This window comes from Lupinus angustifolius, chromosome LG03, assembly GCF_001865875.1.
Source record: "Lupinus angustifolius cultivar Tanjil chromosome LG03, LupAngTanjil_v1.0, whole genome shotgun sequence".
NCBI lineage: Eukaryota > Viridiplantae > Streptophyta > Magnoliopsida > Fabales > Fabaceae > Lupinus > Lupinus angustifolius.
Genome location: NC_032011.1, coordinates 6795740 through 6820908, shown reverse-complemented (window position 1 = coordinate 6820908; position 25169 = coordinate 6795740). Strand labels below are relative to the sequence as shown.

The 25169-nt window shown below is 35.6% G+C and overlaps 1 protein-coding gene across 1 annotated transcript; it reads left to right on the top strand.

Annotated features, from left to right (window-relative positions):
• Positions 365–24879, top strand: LOC109343289 (ferredoxin-dependent glutamate synthase, chloroplastic). Its single transcript, XM_019581511.1, has 33 exons — positions 365–872; positions 3713–4025; positions 6363–6805; positions 6888–7019; positions 8050–8148; positions 9332–9402; positions 10043–10139; positions 11188–11280; positions 11876–12021; positions 12438–12597; positions 13453–13563; positions 13672–13887; positions 15374–15531; positions 15803–15932; positions 17212–17270; positions 17419–17524; positions 18094–18190; positions 18345–18460; positions 18547–18744; positions 18904–19014; positions 19853–20092; positions 20170–20268; positions 20380–20475; positions 20582–20779; positions 20861–20935; positions 21067–21195; positions 21329–21427; positions 22400–22542; positions 22631–22724; positions 23141–23379; positions 23512–23590; positions 24100–24183; positions 24328–24879. Exons 1-33 carry the CDS (start codon positions 594–596, stop codon positions 24487–24489), a joined length of 4872 nt encoding a protein of 1623 aa, XP_019437056.1. The 5' UTR covers positions 365–593; the 3' UTR covers positions 24490–24879.

Below are 25169 nucleotides of genomic sequence, written 5' to 3'. Positions count from 1 at the left end.
AATAAAGACACTACCATAGACCGCGACGTAGAGAGTAGAAACCAAGCATGTGTTAACAAATGAAATGAAAGAAGCAATCACAAAAATACATAAAATGTTGTTGAAAAAAATAATATATGATTGATGTAAGATTTTGTTAGATGATCACAAAATAATTAAAAAATTAAACGTTTAATTCATATAAACAACATTTGTTAAAAGAGTTGTCACATGCTCCAAACAGGCCTCAATGTAGTTAGTGTAGGATGAGTAAGGTCTCACTAGACTAAAAACTAAATTCATGTAGCAGATATTTGTTGGAGAATAATTAGAGATCACTTCCTTGTTAAAAAAGTTGAAAAGATAGAAGGGTCAAATTCCAAGTAAGTCTAAGTCTAACTCGGGTGTGGTTCTGGGCTCACACAAGACGAAGACGAAAGAAGGAGTAAGGTTCGTTGGATTAGTCTGTTTGTGTGAGTGGTTCACGTACTTTCTAACCTCTCCTTCTTCTCCTTTTTATCTTCATTCTCACTCACTCATTATCTATTCTCCACAAACACAAACACAAACACAAACACAATCACTTCTTCTTCTTCTTCTTCCCTCTCTCTACGATGGCACTGTATTCGGCCTCTTCTGTTTCTCAGCTTCTTCGCGCCAATGCTCTCTCTCCGTCGCAACCGTTTCCGACGATTCTTAACGCTCACTTGATCGTTGACTTCGCTGGTCTCTCTTCCAAATCAAAACGACGCAACCGGAGACTCTCGTCTTCGCCGCCGCCGTTTCATTCTCCGAGATCACGATTCCGCCGTTCATCGCTCAAAGCTGTTCTCGAACTTAACCGATGCAGCAACAACAATACATCCGATGCTTCTTCCGATTTAAAGCCAAAGGTTTCTTTCTTCATTATTATTTCCTATTTAGAAGCACAACGGTTATTTTATTTTATTTTGATTTATTTATTTAATTAACTGTGGTTTTTGTTTCGGAGTGTTTCTCTAAAAATTGTGAAGCGGCGATTGAACGGTAGAAGAAAATGATCTTTGCCAAAAGCATCCGTATTAATCGGATTTTTGTTTAGGATTTAATCATCTAAAAGAGAAGTTGAAAATATAGTTGATGTTGAAAAGTTGAATTTCAGCTTTTGCTGCAGTTTCTATTTTTGTGGAAAAGCCATACCAAACAAATGTTTAAGTTTCAGAAGTGTTTTTTTTAAAACCAAAATAGTACGTTTTTCTTTGTGAAAAAAACATAGTCAAACGGATCCTAAGAATACTATGAAAAATCAGGTGAGCAAATAATGGAGAGAAAGTGGACGAAGGATTTACGAGAGAATTGGAGTGAGGTGAGTATAGTCAAGTGAAAGCAAAATGGAATATGATTTTCGTTGCTCTTTGTTACTGAAGTTTGTTTTAAAGAAAAAATTCAATTTGATAGTAGAAAATAAATGGTTTATGGGTGATTTATGTATAAATTAGAAAGGTAAATGCCTTGATATGGGTTTCATCTTCCTTACTAAATTTGTTCTCGCCCGTTGTATAAGTATTAGAGTTAGAGATATAAGAAAAATCATTCATGTGCCTTTACCTAATTGTTTAAGCTTTTGCTAGAGGGATTCATGACACTATAGTTATTAATTACAATGTAAAGAGGTAGATACTAAAGGAAAAAATGCAATAGCAAGAATAAAATATCTCATAGTATAAGGAAATAAGTTATCTTCTTCAACCACTAAAATGACATGTCTTATTCAATCATTTTCTACAAAAATATTTATAAAACTAAACAAAACAATACACATGTCATACTTTTCCTGGATAGAGGAGATAAATCATCTCCTAGTACGAGGAAATACTTTATTCTCATAGCCATTTACCTGCCAAAACAATAATTTTTGCACCAAATCCCCCATACTTGATTCCCCGTCATTTTGTGGTAAGGAAGACTGAGAGGGAACCCCTAGTACATGAGGGGCCTCTATAAAACTTGGCAACCAACAGGAGATGCATAGGAAAAAATTATTGAATGTTCACATTCATTCCTGCCAATTGCCATATGACGACTAGCCAGTTTTATTTATAACCCAGAGGTAGCTTCAAAGAACTGAGGATAGAAAGGACCTTTGCAATAATATGATCTCTGTTTTCTTCTAAAAAGAGAATGATATCATTGGGAAACCAAGGTGAGAGACCAGAATCTCAGTCGAGACAACTAAAACAGACCTTAACAAAGTCCATATAAATAGCTCTTGAATGCAAGTAAGTAAGAACATCAGCCACCAAGTTCAACAAGAAATAGCATAGATGGTCCACCTACCCAATTTTCCATTGTCCTTGGATCAAGACTTGGGTTCTCCGTTCATAATTACATGAAAAACTGGCAATTGAGACAACTAGAAATCCAATTTCTCCATCCAAAGCCAGTTTTTCTGTCACTACCTTATATAAAAAACACCAAACTTACCTGATAACATATGCTGGCAAGTTTAGTACAGCATAGCATGTTTTACACGATTGGTGGATTGTAATGCAGTTGTCAGATAGGTATATTGAAATTCTGTCAGACAGTGTTCTGTTTTTTTTATAGAAAAAGAAATGCATTGAGATGGGAGAGGACTACAAAATACAATGATATAAATATACTCCACCAAAAAAACTACAGCGAGAGAATTAAAAATAAGCAGCCAAAATATCTAGAGAAAAAACAATGCACAACTGATCCTCAAGTCTATGCATTTCCTCCTAAAGAAACAAAAAGAAACACTTTGGAGCTAAGATAGTGTCTTATGTAGCTAGGCAGGCCTATCTCTCTGCATATCTATCATGGAAAAACCTTTGAATTAACCATGGGGTGCACACCATTAAGAAGCTAATCCAATCCCAAATGTTATCTACAGATGAGGAAGTTCGTTTGAAGATTCTGACATTCCTTTCCAACTGAATGCACAAAAGCAAAGCAAATACATTGCACTGCCTTAGAACTTTAGCATCTTTTCTGAAGCCAAAACCTCCAAAAAATACAAAGATATTAATGCAAGTCCTTAGGTCAAACCCAGTTCTCTTTGAAGATTACATCAAAGCTTTTTCAATGGAAGTTCCCAGCTTGAAAATGAGTAAATAGACAAGTCCTGTTTTTCAAACTAGAACAACATATCACACAGATATTAGGGGACAAAGTGGTGAAGCTTTTCACTTTTGTAAAATTTCAGTATTGTTAATCCTATTAAGAACACTCCAGCTGAATGATTTGAATTTGACCTTCAGTGGAGCTTTGGGTTTATCCAAAAAGAGTCTTTCGCTATTAAGATATTTAATGAGGAATTGACAAAAAGATTTGTAAGAAAAGACTCCCACATTGAATAACCACAATGTTTTTCCTTGTCACTTTGTCTGTGGAAAATTAGACAGTTCAAGCCAAATCAAATGTCAGATAGTGAGATATTTATTCGAAAGTTAAAATCTGATTCTCTCACTCTAACAACAAAACTTTATTGTAGAGAATGAATTTTAGATGCATTTCTTATTGTATTGTTGTCCACAATTAGCAGTTTGCACTGGTGTTACTATTAATTTAAGGAGTTCCAATGCACAAGGCTCCCCCCATTATGACGTATAGCCTGTCTGGGTTATGTTAAATTTTTTTACTCAATGCTTGGGTGACCAACTGTTCATGATTGTGTCTTGTGTAATCTACATTGCAATATGCTGAGTGATTCCTGTTGCTTGTTGGTCAGGTTGCGAACTTGGAGGACATACTATCAGAAAGAGGAGCTTGTGGTGTTGGATTCATTGCCAATTTGGAAAATAAAGCATCCCATGAGATTGTCAAGGATGCTCTAAATGCTTTAGGCTGTATGGAACATCGTGGAGGCTGTGGAGCAGATAATGACTCTGGTGATGGTTCAGGGCTAATGACTGCAATTCCATGGGATCTATTTGACAATTGGGCCAGCAAGCAAGGGATTGCTTCCTTTGATAAGTTACACACTGGTGTTGGAATGGTTTTCCTACCCAAAGAGGTCGAACTTCTGAATGAGGCTAAGAAAGGTAATAGTGTTGTTAATTTGAAGGGCATAATTTAATTGAGCTCTGATGATGTCAACCGTTTTTAGATTTTTCAAATGAAGAACCTGTTTTAGATAAAGCATTGAAGAGAACAAATAATAAGATCCCAATCCCCCAAAACAGTGCTGCTGTAACTATTGTTGAGAAGCTTTATTGTTGCATCAAAACTTGTGTAGTACAGTAGATGGCAGGTATTGCAGAGTCTGATTTCTGTATGTATGCTGTGGTAGCTGTTTTCTTCATTGTGTGAATTTTGATGGCTATCATTAGGAATTTCATTTACTTTAACAGTAAGATTTAATTGGTGTTTAATGATGAGTTGTGATTGCATATTTTCAGTATTGTTATTAAAAAAAGACCTTCCCACATATTAGAAAACAAGGGCAAAAAGACCTTTCCAATTTAAAAAGAGGCCAAAGCTGACTTTTCCCCTTTAAAAGTAGGGATCAAGTTGCAGCAAATTAGGTTGCGTTTTCACTGCTAACAGGTCGAGGCGGCCATCCAAGCCGCCATCAACCGTCTCTTTGTGTGGAGGGGCCGTTTTCCACCGCTCCTCTGCTATCCGAGCACAATAGCGCATGATTGAGTACCAAACCTAGACCTTGGTTAGCTAGAATCAAACTCATTGTCACCAGAACCAACACGACTTGGTTGAAGTAAATGTAGATTTTGACAATATTTTTGTCAAAACACAAGGACATCAATTGATCCGTGTAGGTGTAGCCATTCCTACATAGTGGGAAAAGATTTGTTGTTGTTGTGGGCCAAACATGGTTAAATTGGCAACCAAGTTTGTTCCAATTGGTAAGAAATTGCCTTATAGCTCACAAGGTCGTGAGTGCAGATCTCGCTATTAACCTGGAAACCTCATTGGTGGGTATTCTCTAAGTACCTCTATAAGTGCTCATAGAGTTGTGAGGCTTGCCTAGGCCCTTATGAGCCCCCAATGACCCAACTTACCTAAACTTTTTCATTACCAAAAGCAGGGTTAGATTGTTTGGTTCAGCCCTTTATCTTGGATTTCATTAGAACATGGTTTATGGAGATCAATTTAATTTATGTATATTGAAGTGATAAAACACTATTTTCACGCAAAATTCCACTACAATTTGCAGTCCTATGAAGCTTTTAGTTAAGTAGGCTCTAGTCTTTAACTTCTTTTGCATGCATCATGTTTGCCAGCACTCATGTTGCTAAATGAAACTGTTTCATAATAATGCTTAGACATGTTTTCGATGTCCAATGGATTTGTCCACCCGGTTTGAAACATTATTTGTTTGTCCATTATTGGAGTCTTTGGCAGAAGGAATATGCGCATAACATGTTTTGAAAGTGTGCTCTCTTTTTGGGATTTTGGTAGTTATTGCTGGATCGAAACGTCAAGATTTTCTTTGGAGACTTCTTCTAGATTTATTTATTTTTAAATTTTTATGGTGGCTTCATTTTAGTTTCTGCCAATGATTATTAATATTTAATTTTTAATGGTGGTGAGGGGAGTAGTTTTGCTAACAGATTCGTAGATGGATAGGATAGCTCCATTCACCTAATGCTCTCTTCTTCTTGTCTAGTTTTGATAAGTGTAGGGATACCACAAGAACTTTATTTTGAAGTACGAACATGAACTTTCCAAGTTACATGAGAGGTTCTTAAGCTTTCTAAAATATGAAGTTATACTGTTCATTCATTAGCTAAGCGAAAACTGTTCATCATTCGACTTGCATGTATTAATTAATATATGTGGCAATCCTTATTTTCCTACATTTTTTTTTGAAAATTTGAAAAGTTTGTTTTATTTCAACTCAATTTAACAATTAGAAAATTCTGAATAGCTAAAAAGATATTAAGTTAAAAGCAGATTTTTTAACATCTTAAAAGTGACGTGGACAAATGGAAGACTGCTAGATGTATTAATGAACACATGAAGTGAACAATTTTTGTTTAGCTAATGGAAGAAGGGTTTATTTGAAGATATTAGAATGTTTAAGGGCTTCTCATCTGGCCTGTCTCTACATTTTCCTACTTGTTTTGTTTCTCTTGGGTAACTCCAGAAGGACTTAATGTTTTTCTTCTTTGTACAATTGTACTTCTCTTTTTTTCTTGTTATTATTTTTTCTTCTATTAAAAATAAATGCGTATGTGGACTATGGTCACGCAAACAGTCTTCTGTGACATTATAGTGAGGTATCTCATTTTCATAAGTATTCAGTGTGCATGATAAATGGCCTGTGATGTGTTATTGCATACATTCCGTTAAATGGTTGAAAGGGAGCTTTGCACTCATACAGCTTTATGTATTCTGACTTTCAATTTCATCTTCAGTTGTTGTAAATATTTTTCGGCAAGAAGGTCTTGAGGTGCTTGGGTGGAGGCCTGTCCCTGTAAATGCTTCTGTTGTAGGTTATTATGCGAAGGAGACCATGCCCAACATACAGCAGGTATTTGTTAAGATCTTGAAAGAAGAAAATGTCGATGACATCGAACGAGAATTGTACATCTGTCGGAAATTAATTGAAAAAGCAGTAAGCTCAGAAAGTTGGGGAAATGACCTTTATTTCTGTTCTTTATCCAATCAAACCATAGTTTACAAGGGGATGCTTCGCTCAGAAGTTCTTGGGTTATTTTATTCTGACCTTCAAAATGATCTCTATAAGTCCCCCTTTGCCATTTATCATCGAAGATATAGCACAAATACTAGTCCCAGGTGGCCTCTTGCACAGCCAATGAGACTTCTTGGCCATAATGGAGAAATCAACACTATACAGGTTGAGGTTTCTTTGGCAATTAAAACCCCTCCATCAAATTTTACTTCAGATAAACCTATGAAATTGACACATATTTTTGCAGGGGAACTTGAATTGGATGCAATCACGAGAGTCGTCATTGAAGTCTCCTGTATGGCGGGATCGTGAAAATGAGATTCGTCCATATGGAAATCCAAAGGCATCAGACTCGGCAAATCTGGATAGTGCTGCAGAAGTATGTTAATAAATGTGTTTGAAGTTACAATTTATTTCTACTCAGATCTTAATGGTGATGGTTTGTTTGAAATTAATTGAACAAATATGGCCCTTGTAATTTTATGGTTCCCTATGCTTGTAAGCATAACTTTCTATTTGTGTTTCTGTGATTTTTCTCTCTCTTTTGTTTGCTCTGGGAGGATTTCTTTTATGAGTCTCACATTGAGTGAAAAAGTAAACCCAATGTGGTATTTAAAGCCATGATGGTGTCCCGCCTAATGAACCAGTCTTTTGGGTTGGACTCTACTCAATGGGCGTAAGTCATAACAATTAGTATTTTCATTGAGAGTTGAACTGCAGAAAAGGCTATCTGTAAGCTGGATTAAGGTATAATACCAAATACTAAAAGGTGATTAAAGTCGCCAAAAGGGAAAGGCTACCGTCAAGTCAGTTTTAGAAGGGGCAACTGAGAGTTTGGCTACAGAAGGGGCTGCTTATAGACAATTATGGTATAATACCAAATACTAATAGGTGAGTGAAGTCGCCGGAATGGTGGCTATTGTTAGGTCAGTGCCAATAGATGAAACAATTGTGGGATGTTGGCCCTTATAGGGGCGTCAATGTGGTGAGTCCTACATTGAGTAAAAAAGTAAGCTCAATATGATACTTAAAAGCCATGTGAGTCTCCCACCTAATGGAATAACCTTTTGGGTTGGGTTCTCCTCAGAACAATTTATTATCCCTCTTTGTTTGTATTCCTCTTATTTCTCTTAAATGTATTTTTTATTTTGTCAAACTAAAATACTTTTTAACAAAGAAGTGGCATAAAAGTTGAAACTGATGGTACACTTGGTGATAGTCACTGAGTTGATTTTCTCATCATTTTTTATTTTAACCCTTCTCGCCCTCTCTTTAACTGTTGTGTTTCTGACTTCAAGGCATACTAGTTCATCACTGGCATTGTTAGCCCTCTGCTTTTTGTTTGTTTGTGTGTATCAAATTCTCTGGTCATGATTGCATTTAGATTTGAATGGTCTCCTATTGTTCAGTTATTGATAAGAAGTGGTCGTAATCCTGAGGAAGCTATGATGATTCTTGTTCCAGAGGCTTACAATAATCACCCAACTCTGACAAACAAATACCCCGAGGTAATTTGTTTTTAAAATAACTGACATATTTATGCACGATAATGTATAGTATCCTCAATGGCCCTGTGATAAATCTTTACTCTGTTAAACCATGTTTCATCTGGCTTATTGTTTATATATGCCATATTTTCTATAGTTTCTCAAATAACAAAACATGTTCCATGAGATTCTTTGTGGGTTTGGCTAGGCACTTTAAAGCCCTGTTTTCATTTTTCATTGAAAAAAGTGGTATTGTCAGGGAGAATATCAGAGGGTGGCTGGGTGCAGAAAGAGGCACCAACACAGCTACTGACTGGAATGTTGGTAATTCTTATGTCACCCGCAAAGTCATGGACAGTACGTGTCATACATGTATGGAAACATGTCTTTGTAATATAACTTTTCTTATTCCTATAATTGACTGGATGTGGCTCCAAGATGATGAATTGGTTTGAAATTTGAAACCATTTATGCTTTGAAACTGTGAATTAATTGGAAAACAAAAATGATGTTAGTGTTAGAGTATACAGCACATGGCTCACAGCTAACTCAGTTAGCTATTAATACTATTAGTTTGTGTGATGATATGTTAACTCGTGTTAGGCAGTTAAGTTATTGTCAGTGTTGGCAAATGAGACAATGTAGAGTGGAAAAGGAGAGGGAGAAAGTGTATATAATTAGTGTGAAAATGCTCTGAAAATGATAAACTGAATTAACCAACTAAAAGCAGTTACAGCTTGAGCATTTATGGTATTCAGTATCCAGTGCACTCTTGCTAGAATATTCTAACTAGAGGAGAAATATTCTATTTATTCTAAGCTGCATTAGACATAATACACATGCAGCGAACTCAACATACTCTAACATTTCCCCCTCAAACTCAGGGTGGGTGCTCCAAAGCATTTTGATCAAAACCCTGGCGTTTTCTCTTTAAAGAGCAAAAAAGAAGACTCGATACTGCTTTCAGTACTCAGTTTTCATGCTTGCTTTTGAAATATGCAACCTCTGTTCTGTTTGTTGCATCTTATTGTTTATTTCTAGCCCCCTTTAAGATAAATGCTTTCAGTACTCAGTTTTCAAGCTTGCTTTTGAAAAATGCAACCTCTGTTCTGTTGCATCTTATTGTTTATTTCTAGCAATCTTCCCAATACATTTTCTTCAGTTTCTGCATGGAAGTGTCCTAAACGCTGTTCTTATTCCTTAGGTGGTTGACTTCTATGACTACTACAAGGGTCAGATGGAGGCTTGGGATGGACCAGCGTTGCTGTTATTCAGGTAAAAAGGCTAAAATAATTCCAGAGGGACATGATTGCCCTGTTGACCTATCACTTTATCCTAATTAATGGTACTGGGCTTTAAGAAGATTAAGAAATAGAAGTTATCATCAAAGTTTGGTTATTTGAAAAACTATAAGTTGAATTCAATGATCCTAGTCTGTGTGCCTGTGGTGTGCTACCAAATGGAAGGGGAAGGTGAGGGGTCCAAGAGGAAAAAATTCCATTGCATTTTTTGATTTACAGTTATTTAGTCACTCTTCTTTAGTGAACTAATTGTTTTTGATACTTCCCATACCCCAATGTTTAAGGTTGGCAAAATAAGAATTGAAGGGGCTTGCTATGAGAATTTATTATTTGAAATGAGGGATATAAATTTGTTTTGTGTGTCTTTTTGTGCAGCAATGTCATTACATAATGCAAATATTTACCTTTTTTCTGCATTGTTTAGAGAAATTTGCCCTGTTAGTTTGAATTTAATATTATATTGGGTTGTTCATTTTCCTTTGCAAACAAACATTGAATTGTTCAGTAAATTTGTTACTAGTAAATGGTAATGAGACCTTTGTTTATTGTTTAAATCTTTTATTCCAAAGTTGTCATTTTGTCTGATTGTTGGTAATCTAATTTATCTGACTCAGTGATGGAAAAACTCTCGGTGCATGTCTTGATCGAAATGGACTGAGACCTGCTAGGTACTGGCGAACATCAGACAATATGGTCTATGTTGCCTCTGAGGTGAATTCCCTGATTTCTATGTCTTGGATATAATATATGTTGATTCAATGTTGTAAGATTTTACTTTTCAGATGACTGTTCTACTTTGTTGTCTGATTCTTGAACCTACTCGTGATGATGTTGTTTTGGCTGAATTTGGACTTTGAAGAGACTATATGATGAACTCTATTTTACTAAATCTTTTAGTCCCATCCCAGTATGGACGGCACTGAGATGGGTTTTGCTATGCCATCCCAGATTTGAATCCCAGCTCCAAATCCTGGGATCTCACTGAGAATGGGATGGCAGGGTTAAAGCTTTTACCCTCATTTTTAAAATGTCATATCCCTTTTTTCACCTTTTGTTTATTTTGATAAACCCCTAAAGCTAATTCGAACAAAAAGGACCTGGGTGAGTAGCTCTCAACTGCCAAACCCTTCTCCTGCAACTTCTTCCTATTCAACCCTTGCAACCTTGTGAGCCCTCAACCTTGGCATCATCCCAGCCACCACTATATGAGCCATAAACCTTCTTCGCGGTGTTGTTTTGAATGCTTAGAATAGACCAATAGTTTAAGCCTAGTTCCTAGTACTTAGTACTTACTTTTAAGCCTTAGAGAGGCTTAATTCTTAAACTTAGTTGACTTAAATTGGGTTTTTTTTACAATAGTAGGAATTGCTTATTTTGCTTCCCTAAACATCCCTATCCTGGCCATCCGCTATCTCGTTTTTTGGGTGGGTTGCTCTGGGATTGACGACATGCTTTGCTCATAAATACACACTCAAGGAGAGTATGTCAGATATTAGTTCTCTTACTCATTTTTTCCTGGTACACACACCCAGTGTATGTAGGTCTTGCTTTGCCTTTAGCTCTAATGTGTTTTTTAATGGTCTTTATCATTAATTTTAAATGTTAATTGTATAATCTCATTCAAACATATATATTTGAAAGTTAGAATGTGGAGTACTTATATGCAGTAATGTGAATTATAGTTCTGAAGCCATTGATTCTGTTTCATGACTTTCAATTATTGGATTTAAGATATATGTATTGTCTCGTTCTCTTTTAGGTTGGTGTTGTGCCAGTGGATGACTCAAAGGTTATCTCAAAAGGCCGATTAGGTCCAGGCATGATGATTACTGTTGATTTACTTGGTGGTCAGGTCTGTGATGCAATATTCTCTTGTTTTGCTTGGTGTACTTTTGAACATGTGCATATTTTCTTCTAACAGTTTGTTTCTGAAAATATTTATTCCTTATTAAATTAAATGTTTATCCAACTTAGAATTCTCTTTTATTACGTGTGATGCTATGGTCCCTACATAAAATATAAATGTTTGCTGAGTGAAATAGCATCCCAAGTATTTTTCTATATAAAACACATTGGTCTAGTATTTCCCTTTTCGCCTTTTCTGTTGATATTGAAGTTTTGTTATTGAAGCCAAGTTTTGTTTTCTTCTTTCAAACTAAAAGTCTAAAGGTTCATAATCCTTTACAAGAGGAAAGGAAGCATAGTTAAGAACTACAACACATGATATGCAGGACTATAAGAAATCTAGGAGTTTGTTTTGAAAATATAAATGAGAGATTTATTTTGAAATCTAGGAGTAATATGATTTTATGTCATATTGGGCTATAAAACTCAAAGTCTAACTGACTGATAGAATTGATATATATATATATAATGTATGTATTTTCTCATAACAATATTTGGCGAGGGTCACGGTCTTTGTTTTATTCAAACAACTTACATGGCAGGTGTATGAGAATCCAGAGGTTAAAAAGCGAGTAGCCTTATCAAATCCATATGGGAACTGGATCAAGGAAAATCTGCGGTCTTTGAAGCCTGTGGACTTTCTTTCAGCAGCTGCGATGGACAACGATGCAGTATTAAGACACCAACAGTGAGTTTTGTATAGATTTATTTCTTAGTTTTTGTCCTTGATGATGGAATTCCTGTTTTTAAGTCTTTTATCAAAAGATAATTCTTTCTTGAAATGTTGCCATTCATAAATCCTGTCATGAATAGTGGTTTACTCACTACTGTTGCTTTATGAATAGTGGTTTTGGATGAAAATTGGAAAGTCTAAACAATGCAATTTTCTTTTAGGAGTAAGATATTCTTCTCTAGGGACCAGGAGAAGGATCTTAATGTGTAGTGCCTTCTATTAATCACCTGTCAACTTAAGTGGATTATGACTATTTTCTATGACCATGTCTGTGTTCTCATCTAGTTTCTCAAGTATGTTTTGCCTTATATTGCAGCATAGTAAACAATATTTTTAATGATTCTTACTGAACCACTCTTTGATGAGACCAGGGCATTTGGGTACTCTAGTGAAGATGTCCAGATGGTGATTGAGAGTATGGCTTCTCAAGGAAAGGAGCCCACATTTTGCATGGGAGATGATATTCCACTGGCAGCATTGTCTCAGAAGCCTCACATGCTTTTTGATTATTTTAAGCAACGCTTTGCGCAGGTGAGCTAGAGTATTTTCTGACAAATTATTCTATTAAGTAAATTCTTTTGTAACTGTAACCAAAATTTGATACAATGGATTTGTATTGCGAAGGCACTTCTCTAATTACATCTATGACAATGATTTACTATATATTATTGCTGTTTACTGTGCCATAAGATATATGGTACTGCTGACTGTGTATGGTATTCATTATATGCCTATGCTTAAACTCTGCATATCTCTATCATTTTGTGTATCTATCTGTGGATTCGTGCATGTAAGGTTCATTTCTTTTCCAGATGAGCTAAGATACCATTAAGCTTTCTTACTGTCATGTACTTTTTCCCTCTTGTTTCCCTCCTACATGGGTTTTAGAAGGATACCCTGTCCTCCTGTTCCTTTTTTGGGGGTGGGTGTTGAGGGACAGAGAGGAATCTATTCAGATGCAAGATGGACTTTTTTCATCACTCGATGTGGATTGTTTAATTGTTGATCTTGTTGAAGCCTGAAGGTTATTATGACCTTCAATAATTGGGATGATTGGTTACACAAACAAAATCTGTATTCTTCATAAACCAAGAAAGAGTTCAAATTAGTATGCATGGTTCACTCAATCTGTTGGAAAATATATTTTTCTCATGCATTTGTCTGTGTTACTTCCATTCCAGTTTAACATCGGAGACTCACAAAATGGCACAACTGAGGATTTAGTATTTACTCTACAAATCCATATTTTTAAATTATTCTAGTAGTCTAAGCTTTTATTTGACATGCACTATTCTTAACTGATATGCACCCACCATATGTATTTATAATGCTCTTCAGTTTAATTTCCTGTGACCACCCCAGTTTTATTCATTTTCCAAAGTACAGGTTACAAACCCTGCTATTGATCCTCTTCGTGAAGGATTGGTTATGTCTCTTGAAGTCAACATAGGGAAACGGGGGAATATATTGGAAGTTGGACCAGAGAATGCTTCACAGGTATTTTAGCATATCCATGTAATATTTGGTTTGTCTTTGTTTTTATATAATGCCTATGATTTTGTTGCCTTTTCTTTTCCATGAGCTGATGGTATTGTTATGGAGCAGGTTATATTGTCTAGTCCAGTATTGAACGAAGGGGATCTTGAGTCATTACTAAAGGACACACACTTAAAACCACAAGTATTGCCCACATTTTTTGATATATCTAAGGGGATTGATGGTTCCTTGGAAAAAGCATTAAATAAGCTTTGTGAAGCTGCAGATGAAGCTGTTAGAAATGGTTCCCAGTTGCTTGTTCTTTCTGACCGTTCAGATGAACTGGTAAGGACCATCTAATGTAATACACAAAAGTTTATAGGTAGTTCTCATGGATAGACGCAATGATTTGATACATTTTTCATTAGATGATCATTTGACGTGATATGTTATTGTCTGCATTAGTAATGTATCATCCTTATTGCTTTGAAGTGTCTTGTGATGTTGCTTTTAGGTTTGATAATATATATTGTCTGTCTTAAAATACTAGTTTAACTATGACCATTGATGGAGGCTATTTACTTGCTACGATGATTGATGGAGACTATTTACTTGCTACGATGATTGATGGAGACTATTTACTTGCTACGTTGATTGATGGAGACTATTTACTCGCTACGATGATTGATGAAGACTATGTACTTTCTACAATTGTTGAAGACTATATACTTCCTACGACGATTGATGAGGACTATATACTTCCTACGACGATTGATGAAAATATATCAAAGGAATCAAAGGTTTTGTGGAAAACTCTAGAGAAGAAAGGTGTTCGAATTACCTATATTCGAGCAATCAAGGATATGTATGATGAGGTCAAGACCAACGTGAGGATAGAAGACAGAGTCTCATAAGATTTTACTATTGTCATAAGACTAAACCAAGGGTGAACATTGAGCCCCTATTTGTTTATATTGGTCTTGGATGTGGTCATTGAGCATACCCAAGAACCACTACCTTAGTACATGTTTTTTGCGGATGATATTGTCTTAGTAGGAAACTTGAGAGAGGAATTAAATGAGAAGCTAGAAATATGGGGATAAGCTGTAGAAGTATATGGATTTCGTATAAGCCGAACTGCCGAAGTAAGACGAAATATATGGAGGGTAAGTTCAATAAGAGGTGGACAAACCCTACTGTAAAGGTAGATTGAGGATCATATCGTACCACAAGTCACTAGATTTAGGTATCTTGGGTAAATCATACAAAATGATGGAGAATTGACAGATATGTGAACCATACCCTTCTTACTTTGTGCAAAATCTTTCAGCTTAATCAAGAGAAAGTTCTACATATTTGAGCAGCCAAGTGATTCCTTTTCTTAAACAAAGAGTCTCTTTATATTTGTGTTCTTCTTAGGACCCCAATTGGAATTTTAAAGATACAATAGAGATGCTTGACATGATTTAACAAGAGTAACTAAACCTCTCTACAGGTGGTGCCTTTCCAAATATCCAGTCATTTGGATTTTGTTAATTATCCCAAAAATGTTTCTTCAAGATTAATCCAAGAGTAATTTGGATTAGTAATTTTATTTTTGCAAGCACAATTTTGGGTATTACATTATTGTGCAAATAAATCTGCAATTCTGCATAACTTTTGCCTTCGTAAATTTGCATTTATGATGATGAATGAATCTTGTGTGATTCTCATGAATAGCTGCTGATTATCTTCATTTTTATAGATTTTTGGTTGGATCTTTAATTGATTTTACCATTTATGCTTTAGTTTTTCTATGTGAGCTAATGCATTCCCTTTTCTCTGGTCCCAGCAACCAACACATCCTGCAATTCCTATACTTCTTGCTGTTGGTACTGTTCATCAGCATCTAATTGAGAATGGCCTGAGGACGTCAGCTTCAATTGTAGCTGATACTGCTCATTGCTTTAGCACTCATCAGTTTGCATGTTTAATAGGATATGGTGCAAGGTTATCTAATGCCTCCACGAAACCCTTTGTTATCCATTGTTTTTAAGTTTATTGGTTCTTCCGTGTTGTAACATTTGGAATTGTGTTTCTGATCTAATAATCATTTTAATCTGAGTTTGTTTAAGCTTGGTATAAATAGAAGATTTTTCTGTACCTTGTTTATTTTCCAGTTTATGAAACAGTGGTATGCCAACCGGGAACATGCTTAATTAAGTTCACTTGCCTCTATCTTCTTGAGCACAACTTGATATGCCTCTTTTTATTGTTTTAGTGCTGTTTGTCCATATTTGGCATTGGAGACATGCCGGCAGTGGCGATTGAGTAACAAAACTGTAAATCTGATGAGGAATGGAAAGATGCCTACTGTATCAATTGAACAAGCGCAGAAAAACTATTCCAAGGTTAGTGCTCAACTTCAAACTGCTATTTTGATTTTATTTCCGATGCACAACCTATAACATGAATGCTTTTGTTGGATATGCTCTGTAAATGAGAAGTCTATTGTATTTGAATTAATTATTTAATTTGTTTGATAAACATTAGTCCTTAGGATAACTGGGGATAAGTATCCTAAATTTTTTGGGGAAGGAACAATACACCAGAAAATAAAGAAAACTAATTTAGTTTACTATGTAGTTTCTGTGCTTGTTTGACAAGGTAACACCATAAAAACATACCCACCAGTAGAACACCAAATATAAGTTAGAAAAGCAACTTATTTGGTGATAAATGCAAAAGGTGGGGTCGATATAGTCATAGAATATTATGAACATGGCTACTGGTCAACTTGTTTTTAACTTTTGCAAAGTCATTTTTGTAAGCTTCAATTCCTAGCTTGTGAGTATAAGCCCAAAATAGTAAAATGAATTTCAAATTTCGTTCAGGAAGATCATCCAAAGAATTATAAAATGTTTCATGAGTGTTTATTATAGCAAAAGCTCCCTCGTATAAGGCACCAGAACGGCAGAAACTTCAGGTGCTCTAGCTGTTGGGGTCCTTGGGATGCCATTTTGGGAGTGGATCGATCATAGGGAGGAGAATCTACTGATGGGGACACATGCTCCAGTTGAAACTTGGAATGCATAGAACTGAGCATGGAAGTTGTAGAAAAAAGGGGGGAAATTAGATTCTGGTGGCTGGAGTGAGAGCAAAACAGAAGTCGCCTAACTGAACAAAGGAAAAAAATAGATTCTGGTTGGGCTAGTACTATGAAGATGGAGGGCGCAGGCAAAATGAAGTCAGCTAACAAAGGATATCCATATTTTGGAACTTAGAAGCTTCATAGTTTTCAGATCAAGTCACGAAGGATGTTATTGTTTTGATATCATGTTGAAATTCCTGGGGAAGGTAGAAAGTAAAGAGTGTGAGAAAGTAGGACTCTGAATAATTGATATTATTATATGATGATGTGAGTTGATAAAATACTAACTACATCAATTTGTACAAATAATCTAGGTCAAGTATGAGTATAGTACAACTAGTACTAGCCCAACCTATTAGACTACTAACATAGTAAGACTCAAAAAATAAAAACAATATTATTCTAAAAGGGGACTTTAATTGAGAGTTTTTATCCTCCTTTATGGTGATTTCCTTCTTTCTATCATTGAATTCCTGTTATTCTTTTAAAAATTTGTGATAACTAATGACGAATGGTTTGCATTTTTGCTTGCATTTCAGGCTGTAAAAGCAGGTCTTCTTAAAATTCTTTCCAAAATGGGCATCTCATTACTTTCAAGGTATGTGAAGAACAACTACTACCAGAGTATGCTTACATGACCAGTTGTAAATAGATTAGTAGTTTTAATTGTTTCTCTAGAAAAAAGAAAAACCTTTCCTTAATTACTATGTTTTTGACAAATCAATGTGTCAATTCCTTGTATATAGTTACTGTGGTGCACAGATATTTGAAGTTTATGGGCTGGGGAAGGAAGTTGTCGATCTTGCATTCAGAGGAAGTGTGTCAAAAATTGGTGGATTAACTTTTGATGAGGTGAGGAATAATGCAGAACTGAAGCATATGTATGTAAACATAAATTATGCTAATATTTTACCCGCAGGATAGGCATAAATTCATTGTAAATATATATTGCCTTTCATCGATGCTATCACATAGAAACAACTTCTTCGCTTGGAGGGTAAACATGCGCACATCTACCCTCCTTAGATCCCATCAGGTGGGAGCCTCGTGCACTGGGCTGCCCCTTTTATATTTTTAAGATGATGAATTAATTATTGGTTAACATGAGTTGCATTTACACCAGTTAATTGGTGAATAGATTATTGGTTAACATGTGAATTTGTTAACCAATCAATACACATTATCACCAATAATTTCAATTCACTCATCATTATTCATTAATCAGTGTATGGACTGTGTGGGATACGAGGTATAGGACTAATATAACTGTGAGGTGAAGAATCAAGAGTTCAAATAATGACAATACTAGCTGCTTTTATTTGGATATAAGTACTCCAGTTCAACCAATGACAATACTAACTGCTTTTATTAATGGATTTAACTTATGAAGAAATTTTCCTCTTACTTCCTATGTGGTGCAGCTGGCAAGAGAGACCCTATCTTTCTGGGTGAAAGCATTCAGTGAAGATACGGCTAAAAGATTGGAAAATTTTGGATTTATACAGTTCAGACCTGGGGGTACAATTTGATGCTTGACTTGTTAAGATTTAAAAAATCAGCTCACTTTTTGCTATTTTTTTGAAGCTTTACAGAATGAGTTTTACTATATTCAGAAGTAATGTTGGGGGTAGGGGTACATAAAATTGACTGACTTTGACTTACATTTTCAAAGGGGAGTATCATGCAAATAATCCTGAGATGTCAAAGTTGCTCCACAAAGCTGTTCGTCAAAAAAGTCAAAGTGCCTTTTCAGTTTATCAGCAGCATTTGGCTAACCGACCTGTTAATGTAAGTCCCGAAGATCCTACTTTCATTCTTTTATTATGCATTTTATTACAACATGATTATGTGACATAATGTTTTGTTCACTGCAGGTTCTTCGTGATCTTGTTGAGTTTAAAAGTGGTCGTTCTCCAATACCTGTGGGGAAGGTTGAACCTGCTTCATCTATTGTTCAAAGGTTTTGCACTGGCGGGATGTCACTTGGAGCTATTTCAAGAGAAACTCATGAAGCAATTGCAATTGCAATGAACAGATTAGGTGGAAAATCAAATTCAGGGGAAGGTGGTGAGGTAATAGAATATTTATCCAAATAATACTATTGATTTAAATCTCCACCGGAAATTTTTCTGATAAAAATGTATACATAGTCAATAAAAGGCTTTTTTTATTACTTAGTTTTTTGATTTGTAATTCCGCTATGACTACATGTATTCATATATTGCTTTCAGGATCCTATTCGCTGGAAACCACTTTCAGATGTTGTTGATGGTTACTCTCCAACTCTTCCTCATCTTAAAGGTCTTCAAAATGGGGATACTGCTACCAGTGCTATCAAGCAGGTCATTGCTCTGAATTTTGGAAAATGCCTTCATTAACATTATTGAACTTGGCATATAGTAAACAAATGCTGGTAATTGTAGAATGGTGGGAAATTCTTTGGTTGGATTATTTCAATGCAAAAGATTCATTTGTTCTTTCTGTAATCAAATTACTTAGCCATTTTATAAAATCCTTATAGCATAAAGCTTTCCAGAAACTGTTATTATCTGTTAAGTTAATGGGCCTAATTAAATAATGTGGTTTGTTCTGTTCAGCCGAGGCCTTGCAATTATATGAAGTAATTTAATTGATTGACCGGGTGACTTATGCATTAGTAACAATCCTTGTGTAACATCAAATTTTATCATTTGTTCTGCAATCCTAAAACTAAACAGAAATAAACTGCTTTATAATAATCTCCAGTGAAGAATGAGTAAAAAAGAGAGATCTTCACAATATGGTTAGTCCTGTCTTTTCCCACTCTCAAACCTAAGTATAGATGAAAGAATTTGTGTGTTTTGCTGAAAAGTGCAAGAGGCATTGTGGGTCTGCCAACATGTGATGGTCTTCATGCTGCCTTACCTTAGAGTCCAGAACTCCAGAGTCCAGATTCATGAAGGAACCTTTACCAACAGAAGGCTTATGTAGATTGTACAAAAAATTCAAATTCTTAGTTTGATTGATCCCACTAGGTGGGGTCAACTACATGAATCGAATAACGTCATCATGCTCTATCATACGAGTCTTGTGATTTAAATTGTATTTATTCTAAAATCTAAAGTTCATCTAACAGCTCTACTCATTTACTAATTCTGTTAGGCAATGATATTCTGCTAAAATATATTGCATTTTCTTCAGGTTGCTTCTGGAAGGTTTGGTGTCACCCCAACATTCTTGGCAAATGCTGATCAAATTGAAATTAAAATTGCACAAGGTGCAAAGCCTGGTGAAGGTGGACAATTGCCTGGGAAAAAAGTTAGCATGTATATAGCACGGTTGAGAAATTCTAAGCCAGGGGTTCCTCTTATATCTCCACCTCCTCATCATGACATTTATTCTATTGAGGATCTTGCTCAACTGATATTTGATCTTCATCAGGTGATTCTCTTACTTCCTTTATTTTCTTGTTTTCTTTCAATGGAATCTACTTAGGAAATATCTCTATGGTTGAACAGGTGAACCCTAGGGCCAAGGTGTCAGTAAAATTGGTTGCTGAAGCTGGAATTGGCACTATTGCATCTGGGGTTGCTAAGGGAAATGCTGACATTATACAGGTATCTACTGTGACCAGTCATTCATGTTTTTTACTTGCATATCTATAATTATATTTCTCAAATTCTTAATCCTTTTGAAGCATAAGGTTTCATAATGTGATTAACTCACAGATTTCAGGGCATGATGGTGGAACGGGAGCAAGCCCTATAAGTTCCATCAAGCATGCAGGAGGTCCTTGGGAACTTGGACTCACAGAATCTCACCAGGTTATAATTGAATCATGATACTTTGTAGTTTTGATTTATTCTTATCATTTTCTTATCTCTATCATTATATGTTATACGCTTGTTGATTTTGGACTATTTTTCTCAGACACTAATAGAAAATGGACTTAGAGAAAGGGTCATTCTCAGAGTTGATGGTGGCTTTAGAAGTGGAGTTGATGTCATAATGGCAGCAATAATGGGTGCTGATGAATATGGGTTTGGGTCTGTGGCAATGATTGCTACTGGTTGTGTTATGGCCCGCATTTGCCACACCAATAATTGCCCAGTTGGGGTTGCCAGTCAGGTGTTTAGAAGACTGGTTTATTTACAAGTTCTAATGCAATGATCATTTGTCTTTATCTAATTAGACTTCATTACACTTTAGAGGGAGGAGTTGCGAGCACGCTTTCCTGGTGTTCCTGGAGATCTCGTCAACTTCTTTTTATATGTTGCTGAGGAGGTATTTTGTGGCTGCTATTGATATCTTTTGTGTTGCCGTTATTAATTTCCGTTCTCATGGACCACTTTGAAGTTTTGGTGAAGTAGTGTTTTCCTCATCCTGTCTTCAAAAAGTTGTTATTATTTGTCCAGGTAAGAGGCATATTGGCACAACTGGGGTATGAGAAATTGGATGATATAATTGGCCAGACAGACTTGTTGCGACCAAGAGACATCTCTCTACTGAAAACTCAGCACCTAGATCTAAGTTATCTCCTCAATGTACGTATTGCATATAATCAAATATATTTTGATTGAGTTGTACTTAAATCTTTATTTTTCCTATTTTTGCCTTTTTGAGTTGGACAAGTAGCTGCTTCTCTAGACTTGTGTGTGATGAACCATTCATTTTCAGAATGTTGGGTTGCCTAAATGGAGTAGTTCAGCAATCAGGAATCAAGAGCCTCATACCAATGGTCCTGTTCTCGATGATGTTTTGCTAGCAGATCCAGAGGTAACTATACAAAACTATAGATGTTTGTAATGGAAAAAACATTGGCATATCCCTGGAATTTGGTTTTCCTTAAAGCGGTTTGTGTGACGGTCATGTTTAGTGCTCAAATACTAGGACCCACTCAAGTTCAAGTTAATTCTATCCATAAGCCTCCTAGAAATTGTCATCTTACTATCTCAAGATTTTTTATAGGATCAGGAACTTCTACTGGAGAGCTCACTCCTGTTCTCATCCTAAAACTTAAATATATATGGCATTGAATTAGTTTTACATGTTAAGTTGAGAAAAAAAGGTTTTACTAATATTCAGCCTCTAACAATGATGAGTTAAGATTCTGAACTTTGTGTCATCTTATGCTTCTTAAGTAATTACTGTCTCCAGAATGATAAAAAGATCCTGAAACTATTCAAAGTAGTTTTGAAACAAGCTGATAGGGAAAGGGGTATAGAAAACACCAGATCCCTACTAGTGATTTTTTATGTAATCTTTATCTATTCTGAGTATCTTACCTTTTTCAGAAGTTGATTCCATGAATCTCAACATTTCTTAATTCAAATAAGTTATATTTTAACAAAAATAAAATATACAACTTTTCAGTTAATGTTTGAGTAAATACCTATTTTGGTCCCTCAAAATTTTCACATGTACCAGTTTGGTCCCTCAGATTTTGAAAACTTAAAATGGTCCCAAAAATATCAAATGTGAGTCAAATTAATCATTTTTAGCATATTTTATGTTTTATGACACCTGATAGAGACTATTCTAACTTACATTCGTGATCATTGAGTACTAATTTGGATTATTTGTTTTGGGATCAAATTGGTATACCTGGAAATTTTTTAGGACTAAAGTGGGTACTCACTCTTAATATATTTCCTGAGAAGTTATTCAATTCATTATTAGGGACAAAGAGATGCTTTATAGAAAAGTGTCATACATGACTCAGCAGTATGAAATAGTTTTTTTGTTCAGATTGCAGATGCCATTGAAAATGAAAAAGCGGTTAGTAAGACTACAAAAATATACAACATCGATCGTGCTGTTTGTGGGCGTATAGCTGGTGTCATTGCAAAGAAGTATGGTGACACTGGTTTTGCTGGACAGTTGAATCTAACGTAAGATGTTTTACAGTGCAATTTGAAATTTAATATCTTAAAGATGGGTGTATTTATGGAAGCTGAATGATTTTATACATGCTTCCAGATTTACAGGAAGCGCTGGGCAGTCATTTGCATGCTTTTTAACACCTGGAATGAACATACGACTTGTCGGAGAGGCTAATGACTATGTGGGCAAGGTATCTTATTAAGTCTTCTTTTTGCGCATTACTTGAGAACTTTGTGAAAATTAAATGTAATTGTGTGACTATTATTCACTTATTTATTGAAGAGTGATACTTGTGCTTTGATTGCTTGATTATTTTATTCCACTATTCTTTATTTAGTGGGTTGCTGTACATTGTTTAGCACATAAAATAGTTGATAAGTTTCATTTTGGTGTTCTTCCCTGGGTTTCCTTGGATTTGTATTAAATGGTGTTATTTATTTGCCAATCAAATTTAGCAATATAAGGGTAGCCTAACATTAATGCTACCCCTTTATCACCAGTGAACGAAATGGATGATTTTTTGCTTTTGTAGAGTCCTTTAGGAATTTATTATTTGATACCCAAGTTGAGGCACATTGTTGTAATGTTTATTTGTAACTTTGCCAGGGCATTGCTGGAGGTGAGTTGGTTGTCACTCCAGTTGAAAAGACAGGATTTCAACCCGAGGATGCAACTATTGTGGGGAACACTTGCTTGTATGGAGCAACGGGTGGACAAGTCTTTGTTAAAGGGAAAGCTGGGGAGAGATTTGCTGTGAGAAATTCACTTGCTGAAGCTGTGGTTGAAGGCACAGGAGATCATTGTTGCGAGTACATGACTGGTGGCTGTGTGGTTATCCTGGGAAAGTAAGTAATCTTCATCAAATCTGTACTATTCTTCCCCTCACCCTCTGCCCCTTTCTCTTTATGTAGTTGATCAAATTGATGTAGTTGAACTGAATTTAATTGCGCCTTTCACATGTGTTTATACCTTGATAGAGTGGGTAGAAATGTAGCTGCTGGAATGACTGGAGGGTTGGCTTACATTCTTGATGAGGACAATACTCTTATACCCAAGGTTTGTGCCAGTGAAATAATAGGAAATGCATGCATGCAATAAATACTATTACTTTCTTAAGGAACTCCCAAATATTGCAAGTGCCTATGCATGAAATACCAATGGTTTTTGTGTTCTGCTTCTAAATGCATCTTGTTATAGTAATTATAATTATCTAATTTTAATATTTGCCTATCAAAAAAGTTCTTATTCTAATATACTTCCGTTATGGTAGTGTGTCATGATTAAGCACCCAAGTACATGTCATCAATCACAAAAAATCGTCTTAACCAAGGGAAATTTTTCAGAGACACCCTCCTCTATACACACAAAAAAGGGGGAAGCATACACATTTAAAAAAATGATAATAACCTCCATAGCCTTTGTATTCATGTTGCAAAAAACAATACCATTGAAGCATACACATTTAAAAAAAATGATAATAACCTTCATCGCCTTTTTATTCATGTTGCATGAAAAAAAACCATTTTTTTTTCTTTCGTGATGCTTATATCCGGGAATTTTCACAGGTAAACAGAGAAATTGTAAAAATCCAACGAGTCTCAGCACCTGTGGGGCAGATACAGCTGAAGAGCCTAATTGAAGCCCATGTCGTAAGCACCTAGTCTACTTACACGAGACTTAATGCATGTGCAATTCAATAAGCAGAAAATATTCATGTCATATAAAATTTGTATCATTTTTATATCAGTTGATTGTCATAATCCATAAATTGATTTTGTAACCTCTTTCTGAAGGAAAAAACGGGAAGCAACAAAGGCGCCGTTATTCTGAAGGACTGGGAAAAGTACTTACCACTATTTTGGCAGCTGGTTCCACCCAGTGAAGAAGACACTCCAGAAGCAAATCCCAAGTATGACACAACTACTGCAGAGCAGGTCACTTTTCAGTCTGCTTAGGATAATAATATGAGCCTCGATTACGCCAGGCTTTGGAGCCATTGTTGTGTCCTTGCTTTGTACAGGAATTGAAGATGGTTTATCATTAGGGTGGAAATGCTAACCAAAATATGGGATATACTAATTATCCCATGAAACCGTAGGGCTGCATCCATTCTAAAGGTCATATTTGCCATTAGTTCCAAGCAACCCTTGTAAATCCCATTTGAAGCATTAGCCTTCCCTTTACTTCAAAGCTTCAGTATAGGCACTTGAAAGAAAAACTCTAAATAAAATGCAGTTCATGCGAATCTGGTTTGAAGTTTGTGGATGGTGAAAATAAATTACTGGATTGATATGTCTACTCATCTCTCATCTGTCTGAGCAAATGAAAAATTAATGTTTTTCACATGCACTGTTGAAATACTTTAAATAATTTGTCATGATTTTTATTTTCTTTTTTTGCGTATGTTTTATTGTTACTCATGTTCAGGAATTCTCCTTTTATTTTAGGAGTAATAGGTTTATTGTGCTGTTGATTTAAAGTTTGACTTTTTTGAGATTAGGTTTCTATTAATGGATGCATTTTGTTGTATAAAAATGGGTTGAATGGATAGTTTTCCTTAGAAGCCCCTAGTAATTATGTGATTTGTGAGTGTTATTCGCACCCTTTATTAAGCGTAATTGATAAATTTTGTTTT

Bases quoted from the DNA above. Each gene is read 5' to 3' on its own strand.
- LOC109343289 (XM_019581511.1), top strand. From the start codon at position 594: ATGGCACTGTATTCGGCCTCTTCTGTTTCTCAGCTTCTTCGCGCCAAT. The intron at 21,196-21,328 runs GTACGTATTGCA...ATTCATTTTCAG, and splicing joins ATCTAAGTTATCTCCTCAAT to AATGTTGGGTTGCCTAAATG. The intron at 22,725-23,140 runs GTATCTTATTAA...TAACTTTGCCAG, and splicing joins CTAATGACTATGTGGGCAAG to GGCATTGCTGGAGGTGAGTT.